Source organism: Borostomias antarcticus (assembly GCF_949987555.1).
Source record: "Borostomias antarcticus genome assembly, chromosome: 36".
NCBI classification, from domain to species: Eukaryota; Metazoa; Chordata; class Actinopteri; order Stomiiformes; family Stomiidae; genus Borostomias; species Borostomias antarcticus.
In genome coordinates, this window is record NC_140269.1 from 1,287,860 (window position 1) to 1,297,859 (window position 10,000).

Here is a 10,000-nt window from a genome sequence, read left to right on the forward strand (position 1 = left end):
CTGCAAGGTCAAAGCATATGACAGTTTTGTCTCAATTGGGACTACATTCACGTGGTGGTTTTACAGTGATAGCACCTATGGCTGATTTGTTATGATTTTTTAAAGTTTTAAACTTTAGACTGTTGCTGTAGTGCCACCTTCAGGTTTATTGACCTACAATGCAGGTTGAGGACTTTGGGTATAGTACTGGAGCTTTGTGCAAATTTTGGTGATTTTTTGTCCACAGGAAGTTAGACTTCAGTGGAAGATGGAGAATAATAATATAGGCAAATACAATAGGGTTCCGGCAGCCACGCTGCCTGGCCCCTAATGACAATAGGTGCTAGACGCAGGTGTCAGATCGTTAGTCAGTTAGAGAGATGGTCAGCTGAAACCCTTTGCCAGGCGGTCACCATAGCTTGTACTGGAAAGTGTCTGCATGTTAAAACACTGCTATAGCTTTATCCACCTGTAGGTGGCGCTAGAGGACCAGCCAGGGCAGAGCCACGGGAGAACCAGGAAGTGTGGTGATGTTGTTGTTTACCTTTGTAGTAGGAGCTGTCCTCCATGTATCGAGACAGACCGAAGTCACCCAGCATCACACAGTCTATGGAAGATACCAGAACGTTCCTGGCCGCAATGTCCCTGTGGGGAGAGACACGCACACACACACACACACACGCACACACGCACACACGCACACACACACGCACACACACACGCAAACACACACACACGCACACACGCGTACACACACGCACACACACGCACACACGCACACACGCACAACTTTGAGTTGATTCGATGAAATATACAGTTATACAACTTAAATATAATGACTGTGATCCCCTTTCTAACAACAGTGTGTGTGTGTGTGTGTGTGTGTGTGTGTGTGTGTGTGCGTGCGTGCGTGCATGTGTGTGTGTGTGTGGTCTCACCTGTGGACGAAGCGCTTGCTCTCCAGGTAAGCCAGGGCGGTGCTGAGCTGGTGTGTGTGTATGTGTGTGTGTGTGTGTGTGTGTGTGTGTGGTCTCACCTGTGAACGAAGCGTTTGCTCTCCAGGTAAGCCAGGGCGGTGTGTGTGTGCGTGTGTGTGTATGTGTGTGTGTGTGGTCTCACCTGTGAACGAAGCGCTTGCTCTCCAGGTAAGCCAGGGCGGTGCTTGTGTGTGCGTGTGTGTGTGTGTGTGTGTGTGTGTGTGTGTGTGTGTGTGTGTGTGTGTGTGTGGTACCTGTGAACGAAGCGCTTGCTATCCAGGTAAGCCAGGGCGGTGTGTGTGTGTGTGTGTGTGTGTGTGTGTGTGTGGTACCTGTGGACGAAGCGCTTGCTCTCCAGGTAAGCCAGGGCGGTGTGTGTGTGTGTGTGTGTGTGTGTGTGTGTGTGTGTGTGTGTGTGTGTGGTACCGGTGGACGAAGCGCTTGCTCTCCAGGTAAGCCAGGGCGGTGTGTGTGTGTGTGTGTGTGTGTGTGTGTGTGGTACCGGTGGACGAAGCGCTTGCTCTCCAGGTAAGCCAGGGCGGTGTGTGTGTGTGTGTGTGTGTGCGTGTGTGTGTGTGTGGTCTCACCTGTGAATGAAGCGCTTGCTCTCCAGGTAAGCCAGGGCGGTGTGTGTGTGTGTGTGTGTGTGGTACCGGTGGACGAAGCGCTTGCTCTCCAGGTAAGCCAGGGCGGTGTGTGTGTGTGTGTGTGTGTGTGTGTGGTCTCACCTGTGGACGAAGCGCTTGCTCTCCAGGTAAGCCAGGGCGGTGCTGAGCTGGTGTGAGAACAGGATCAGAGTGGACAGGTCCAGACTAAACTTCCTCACCTGCAGGAACGACCTCAACTACAGGAGGAGGGGAGAGGAGGAGGAGGAGGAGGGGAGGAGGAGAGGAGGAGAGGGAGAGAGAGGGGGAGATGAGGAGGAGGAGGAGGGGAGGAGGAGAGGAGAGGAGAGGAGAGGAGAGGAGAGGAGAGGAGAGGAGAGGAGAGGAGAGGAGAGGAGAGGAGAGGAGAGGAGAGGAGAGGAGAGGAGAGGAGAGAGGAGATGAGAGGAGAGGAGGGGAGATGAGGAGGAGGAGGAGGGGAGGAGGAGAGGAGGAGAGTTAGAGAGGAGAGGAGAGGAGGGGAGAGGAGGGAAAAGGCGATTCATTAGAAATCCACCTCACTCTTTCTTTGACAGTCTAGATAAATAGAAGCTGCTGTGTCAGTAGATGATGTCACATCCTGTCTGTGCCCACCTCTCCCAGAGTGCATAGCTCCATGATGATCCAGACGGGGTTCTCTGTGATTACGCCAATCAGCTTGACGATGTGGGGGTGGTCGAACTGACGCATGGTCACTAGGGAACGTGGATAGAGGCCAAACCAAATGAGCTGAGTGAAGTTAGTATGTCTGTCAGAACTCTCATGCTTCCTGGAGGAGGAAGTTGTGAAGGATTCACAGACTAACCAACAGCCCCACTTCACTACACTAATCCTAAGGTTTCCTTGTAATACAATAAACATGATTTGGAGCTCAGATTTTTTTTCTAGACCTACTAGAGTAAGGTAGTATATCTGTATAAACCTACTAGAGTAAGGTAGTATATCTGTATAGACCTACTAGAGTAAGGTAGTATAGACCTACTAGAGTAAGGTAGTATATCTGTAGACCTACTAGAGTAAGGTAGTATATCTGTATAGACCTACTAGAGTAAGGTAGTGTATCTGTATAGACCTACTAGAGTAAGGTAGTATATCTGTATAAACCTACTAGAGTAAGGTAGTATAGACCTACTAGAGTCAGGTAGTATATCTGTATAGACCTACTAGAGTAAGGTAGTATATCTGTAGACCTACTAGAGTAAGGTAGTATAGACCTACTAGAGTAAGGTAGTATATCTGTATAGACCTACTAGAGTAAGGTAGTATATCTGTAGACCTACTAGAGTAAGGTAGTATAGACCTACTAGAGTAAGGTAGTATATCTGTAGACCTACTAGAGTAAGGTAGTATAGACCTACTAGAGTAAGGTAGTATATCTGTAGACCTACTAGAGTAAGGTAGTATATCTGTATAAACCTACTAGAGTAAGGTAGTATATCTGTATAGACCTACTAGAGTAAGGTAGTATATCTGTATAGACCTACTAGAGTAAGGTAGTATAGACCTACTAGAGTAAGGTAGTATATCTGTATAGACCTACTAGAGTAAGGTAGTATAGACCTACTAGAGTAAGGTAGTATAGACCTACTAGAGTAAGGTAGTATATCTGTAGACCTACTAGAGTAAGGTAGTATATCTGTATAGACCTACTAGAGTAAGGTAGTATAGACCTACTAGAGTAAGGTAGTATATCTGTATAGACCTACTAGAGTAAGGTAGTATAGACCTACTAGAGTAAGGTAGTATAGACCTACTAGAGTAAGGTAGTATATCTGTAGACCTACTAGAGTAAGGTAGTGTATCTGTATAGACCTACTAGAGTAAGGTAGTATAGACCTACTAGAGTAAGGTAGTATATCTGTAGACCTACTAGAGTAAGGTAGTATATCTGTATAGACCTACTAGAGTAAGGTAGTATAGCTGTAGACCTACTAGAGTAAGGTAGTATAGACCTACTAGAGTAAGGTAGTATAGACCTACTAGAGTAAGGTAGTATATCTGTATAGACCTACTAGAGTAAGGTAGTATATCTGTATAGACCTACTAGAGTAAGGTAGTATATCTGTAGACCTACTAGAGTAAGGTAGTGTATCTGTATAGACCTACTAGAGTAAGGTAGTATAGACCTACTAGAGTAAGGTAGTGTATCTGTATAGACCTACTAGAGTAAGGTAGTATATCTGTATAAACCTACTAGAGTAAGGTAGTATAGACCTACTAGAGTAAGGTAGTATATCTGTATAAAGCTACTAGAGTAAGGTAGTATAGACCTACTAGAGTAAGGTAGTATAGACCTACTAGAGTAAGGTAGTATATCTGTATAAACCTACTAGAGTAAGGTAGTATAGACCTACTAGAGTAAGGTAGTATATCTGTATAAACCTACTAGAGTAAGGTAGTATAGACCTACTAGAGTAAGGTAGTATATACCTACTATAGTCAGGTAGTATAGACCTACTAGAGTAAGGTAGTATATCTGTATAGACCTACTAGAGTAAGGTAGTATATCTGTATAGACCTACTAGAGTAAGGTAGTATATCTGTAGACCTACTAGAGTAAGGTAGTAAAGACCTACTAGAGTAAGGTAGTATATCTGTATAGACCTACTAGAGTAAGGTAGTATATCTGTAGACCTACTAGAGTAAGGTAGTATAGACCTACTAGAGTAAGGTAGTATATCTGTATAGACCTACTAGAGTAAGGTAGTATATCTGTATAGACCTACTAGAGTAAGGTAGTATAGACCTACTAGAGCAAGGTAGTATAGACCTACTAGAGTAAGGTAGTATATCTGTAGACCTACTAGAGTAAGGTAGTATATCTGTATAGACCTACTAGAGTAAGGTAGTATATCTGTATAGACCTACTAGAGTAAGGTAGTATATCTGTATAGACCTACTAGAGTAAGGTAGTATAGACCTACTAGAGTAAGGTAGTATAGACCTACTAGAGTAAGGTAGTATATCTGTAGACCTACTAGAGTAAGGTAGTATATCTGTATAGACCTACTAGAGTAAGGTAGTATATCTGTAGACCTACTAGAGTAAGGTAGTATATCTGTATAGACCTACTAGAGTAAGGTAGTATATCTGTATAGACCTACTAGAGTAAGGTAGTATATCTGTATAGACCTACTAGAGTAAGGTAGTATATCTGTATAGACCTACTAGAGTAAGGTAGTATAGACCTACTAGAGTAAGGTAGTATAGACCTACTAGAGTAAGGTAGTATAGACCTACTAGAGTAAGGTAGTATATCTGTATAGACCTACTAGAGTAAGGTAGTATATCTGTATAGACCTACTAGAGTAAGGTAGTATAGACCTACTAGAGTAAGGTAGTATAGACCTACTAGAGTAAGGTAGTATATCTGTAGACCTACTAGAGTAAGGTAGTATATCTGTATAGACCTACTAGAGTAAGGTAGTATAGACCTACTAGAGTCAGGTAGTATATATGTATAGACCTACTAGAGTAAGGTAGTATATCTGTAGACCTACCAGAGTAAGGTAGTATATCTGTAGACCTACTAGAGTAAGGTAGTATATCTGTAGACCTACTAGAGTAAGGTAGTATAGACCTACTAGAGTAAGGTAGTATAGACCTACTAGAGTAAGGTAGTATATCTGTAGACCTACTAGAGTAAGGTAGTGTATCTGTATAGACCTACTAGAGTAAGGTAGTATAGACCTACTAGAGTAAGGTTGTATAGACCTACTAGAGTAAGGAAGTATATCTGTATAGACCTACTAGAGTAAGGTAGTATAGACCTACTAGAGTAAGGTAGTGTATCTGTATTGACCTACTAGAGTCAGGTAGTATAGACCTACTAGAGTAAGGTAGTATAGACCTACTAGAGTAAGGTAGTATATCTGTATAGACCTACTAGAGTAAGGTAGTATATCTGTATAGACCTACTAGAGTAAGGTAGTATAGACCTACTAGAGTAAGGTAGTATATCTGTTGACCTACTAGAGTAAGGTAGTATAGACCTACTAGAGTAATGTAGTATATCTGTTGACCTACTAGAGTAAGGTAGTATAGACCTACTAGAGTAAGGAAGTATATCTGTATAGACCTACTAGAGTAAGGTAGTATAGACCTACTAGAGTAAGGTAGTGTATCTGTATTGACCTACTAGAGTCAGGTAGTATAGACCTACTAGAGTAAGGTAGTATAGACCTACTAGAGTAAGGTAGTATATCTGTATAGACCTACTAGAGTAAGGTAGTATATCTGTATAGACCTACTAGAGTAAGGTAGTATAGACCTACTAGAGTCAGGTAGTGTATCTGTAGACCTACTAGAGTCAGGTAGTATAGACCTACTAGAGTAAGGTAGTATATCTGTTGACCTACTAGAGTAAGGTAGTATATCTGTATAGACCTACTAGAGTAAGGTAGTATATCTGTGTAGACCTACTAGAGTAAGGTAGTATATCTGTAGACCTACTAGAGTAAGGTAGTATAGACCTACTAGAGTAAGGTAGTATAGACCTACTAGAGTAAGGTAGTATATCTGTATAGACCTACTAGAGTAAGGTAGTGTATCTGTAGACCTACTAGAGTAAGGTAGTATATCTGTAGACCTACTAGAGTAAGGTAGTATAGACCTACTAGAGTAAGGTAGTATAGACCTACTAGAGTAAGGTAGTTTAGACCTACTAGAGTCAGGTAGTGTATCTGTAGACCTACTAGAGTAAGGTAGTATAGACCTACTAGAGTAAGGTAGTATATCTGTATAGACCTACTAGAGTAAGGTAGTGTATCTGTAGACCTACTAGAGTAAGGTAGTATAGACCTACTAGAGTAAGGTAGTATATCTGTATAGACCTACTAGAGTAAGGTAGTGTATCTGTAGACCTACTAGAGTAAGGTAGTATATCTGTAGACCTACTAGAGTAAGGTAGTATAGACCTACTAGAGTAAGGTAGTATAGACCTACTAGAGTAAGGTAGTGTATCTGTAGACCTACTAGAGTAAGGTAGTATAGACCTACTAGAGTCAGGTAGTGTATCTGTAGACCTACTAGAGTCAGGTAGTATAGACCTACTAGAGTAAGGTAGTATATATGTAGACCTACTAGAGTCAGGTAGTATAGACCTACTAGAGTCAGGTAGTATATCTGTATAGACCTACTAGAGTAAGGTAGTATAGACCTACTAGAGTAAGGTAGTATATCTGTAGACCTACTAGAGTCAGGTAGTATAGACCTACTAGAGTAAGGTAGTATATCTGTTGACCTACTAGAGTAAGGTAGTATATCTGTATAGACCTACTAGAGTAAGGTAGTATATCTGTATAGACCTACTAGAGTAAGGTAGTATATCTGTATAGACCTACTAGAGTAAGGTAGTATATCTGTGTAGACCTACTAGAGTAAGATAGTATATCTGTAGACCTACTAGAGTAAGGTAGTATAGACCTACTAGAGTAAGGTAGTATAGACCTACTAGAGTAAGGTAGTATAGACCTACTAGAGTAAGGTAGTATAGACCTACTAGAGTAAGGTAGTATAGACCTACTAGAGTAAGGTAGTGTATCTGTAGACCTACTAGAGTAAGGTAGTATAGACCTACTAGAGTCAGGTAGTATATCTGTAGACCTACCAGAGTAAGGTAGTATATCTGTATAGACCTACTAGAGTAAGGTAGTGTATCTGTATAGACCTACTAGAGTAAGGTAGTATAGACCTACTAGAGTAAGGTAGTATAGACCTACTAGAGTAAGGTAGTATATCTGTATAGACCTACTAGAGTAAGGTAGTATAGACCTACTAGAGTAAGGTAGTATATCTGTATAGACCTACTAGAGTAAGGCAGTATAGACCTACTAGAGTAAGGTAGTATAGACCTACTAGAGTAAGGTAGTATAGACCTACTAGAGTAAGGTAGTGTATCTGTAGACCTACTAGAGTAAGGTAGTATAGACCTACTAGAGTCAGGTAGTGTATCTGTAGACCTACTAGAGTCAGGTAGTATAGACCTACTAGAGTAAGGTAGTATATATGTAGACCTACTAGAGTCAGGTAGTATAGACCTACTAGAGTCAGGTAGTATATCTGTATAGACCTACTAGAGTAAGGTAGTATAGACCTACTAGAGTAAGGTAGTATATCTGTAGACCTACTAGAGTAAGGTAGTATAGACCTACTAGAGTAAGGTAGTATATCTGTATAGACCTACTAGAGTAAGGTAGTATAGACCTACTAGAGTAAGGTAGTATATCTGTAGACCTACTAGAGTAAGGTAGTATAGACCTACTAGAGTAAGGTAGTATATCTGTAGACCTACTAGAGTAAGGTAGGGTATCTGTAGACCTACTAGAGTCAGGTAGTGTATCTGTATAGACCTACTAGAGTAAGGTAGTATATCTGTATAGACCTACTACAGTAAGGTAGTATAGACCTACTAGAGTAAGGTAGTATATCTGTAGACCTACTAGAGTAAGGTAGGGTATCTGTAGACCTACTAGAGTCAGGTAGTGTATCTGTAGACCTACTAGAGTCAGGTAGTATAGACCTACTAGAGTAAGGTAGTATATATGTAGACCTACTAGAGTCAGGTAGTATAGACCTACTAGAGTCAGGTAGTATATCTGTATAGACCTACTAGAGTAAGGTAGTATAGACCTACTAGAGTAAGGTAGTATATCTGTAGACCTACTAGAGTAAGGTAGTATAGACCTACTAGAGTAAGGTAGTATATCTGTATAGACCTACTAGAGTAAGGTAGTATAGACCTACTAGAGTAAGGTAGTATATCTGTAGACCTACTAGAGTAAGGTAGTATAGACCTACTAGAGTAAGGTAGTATATCTGTATAGACCTACTAGAGTAAGGTAGTATAGACCTACTAGAGTAAGGTAGTATATCTGTATAGACCTACTAGAGTAAGGTAGTATAGACCTACTAGAGTAAGGTAGTATATCTGTAGACCTACTAGAGTAAGGTAGTATAGACCTACTAGAGTAAGGTAGTATATCTGTAGACCTACTAGAGTAAGGTAGGGTATCTGTAGACCTACTAGAGTCAGGTAGTGTATCTGTATAGACCTACTAGAGTAAGGTAGTATATCTGTATAGACCTACTACAGTAAGGTAGTATAGACCTACTAGAGTAAGGTAGGGTATCTGTAGACCTACTAGAGTAAGGTAGGGTATCTGTATAGACATACTAGAGTCAGGTAGTATATCTGTATAGACCTACTATAGTCAGGTAGTATATACCTACTATAGTCAGGTAGTATAGACCTACTAGAGTAAGGTAGTATATCTGTATAGACCTACTAGAGTAAGGTAGTATAGACCTACTAGAGTAAGGTAGTGTATCTGTATAGACCTACTAGAGTCAGGTAGTGTATCTGTATAGACCTACTAGAGTAAGGTAGTATAGACCTACTAGAGTAAGGTAGTGTATCTGTATAGACCTACTAGAGTCAGGTAGTGTATCTGTATAGACCTACTAGAGTAAGGTAGTATATCTGTATAGACCTACTAGAGTAAGGTAGTATATCTGTAGACCTACTAGAGTAAGGTAGTATAGACCTACTAGAGTAAGGTAGTATATCTGTAGACCTACTAGAGTAAGGTAGTATATCTGTAGACCTACTAGAGTAAGGTAGTATATCTGTATAGACCTACTAGAGTAAGGTAGTGTATCTGTATAGACCTACTAGAGTCAGGTAGTGTATCTGTAGACCTACTAGAGTCAGGTAGTATAGACCTACTAGAGTAAGGTAGTATAGACCTACTAGAGTAAGGTAGTATAGACCTACTAGAGTAAGGTAGTATAGACCTACTAGAGTAAGGTAGTATATCTGTACAGACCTACTAGAGTCAGGTAGTATATATAGACCTACTAGAGTAAGGTAGTGTATATGTATAGACCTACTAGAGTAAGGTAGTGTATATGTATAGACCTACTAGAGTAAGGTAGTATATCTGTATAGACCTACTAGAGTAAGGTAGTATATCTGTAGACCTACTAGAGTAAGGTAGTATATCTGTAGACCTACTAGAGTAAGGTAGTATAGACCTACTAGAGTAAGGTAGTATATCTGTATAGACCTACTAGAGTAAGGTAGTATATCTGTAGACCTACTAGAGTAAGGTAGTATATCTGTAGACCTACTAGAGTAAGGTAGTATAGACCTACTAGAGTAAGGTAGTATATCTGTAGACCTACTAGAGTAAGGTAGTATATCTGTAGACCTACTAGAGTAAGGTAGTATATCTGTATAGACCTACTAGAGTAAGGTAGTGTATCTGTATAGACCTACTAGAGTCAGGTAGTGTATCTGTAGACCTACTAGAGTCAGGTAGTATAGACCTACTAGAGTAAGGTAGTATAGACCTACTAGAGTAAGGTAGTATAGACCTACTAGAGTAAGGTAGTATAGAC

The 10,000-nt window shown here is 40.7% G+C and overlaps 1 protein-coding gene across 1 annotated transcript in view; it reads right to left on the bottom strand.

Moving 5' to 3' along the window:
• LOC311327999 (focal adhesion kinase 1-like) overlaps positions 1–10,000 on the bottom strand; it is a 58,067-nt gene that overhangs the window by 29,045 nt on the left and 19,022 nt on the right. Inside the window, exons 8-10 of the mRNA XM_084461111.1 lie at positions 2,195–2,295; positions 1,685–1,800; positions 524–624 (exon numbers count right to left, since the gene is read on the bottom strand). Coding sequence (XP_084317237.1) covers positions 524–624; positions 1,685–1,800; positions 2,195–2,295 — 318 coding nt within the window. The remainder of the gene's footprint in view (positions 1–523; positions 625–1,684; positions 1,801–2,194; positions 2,296–10,000) is intronic.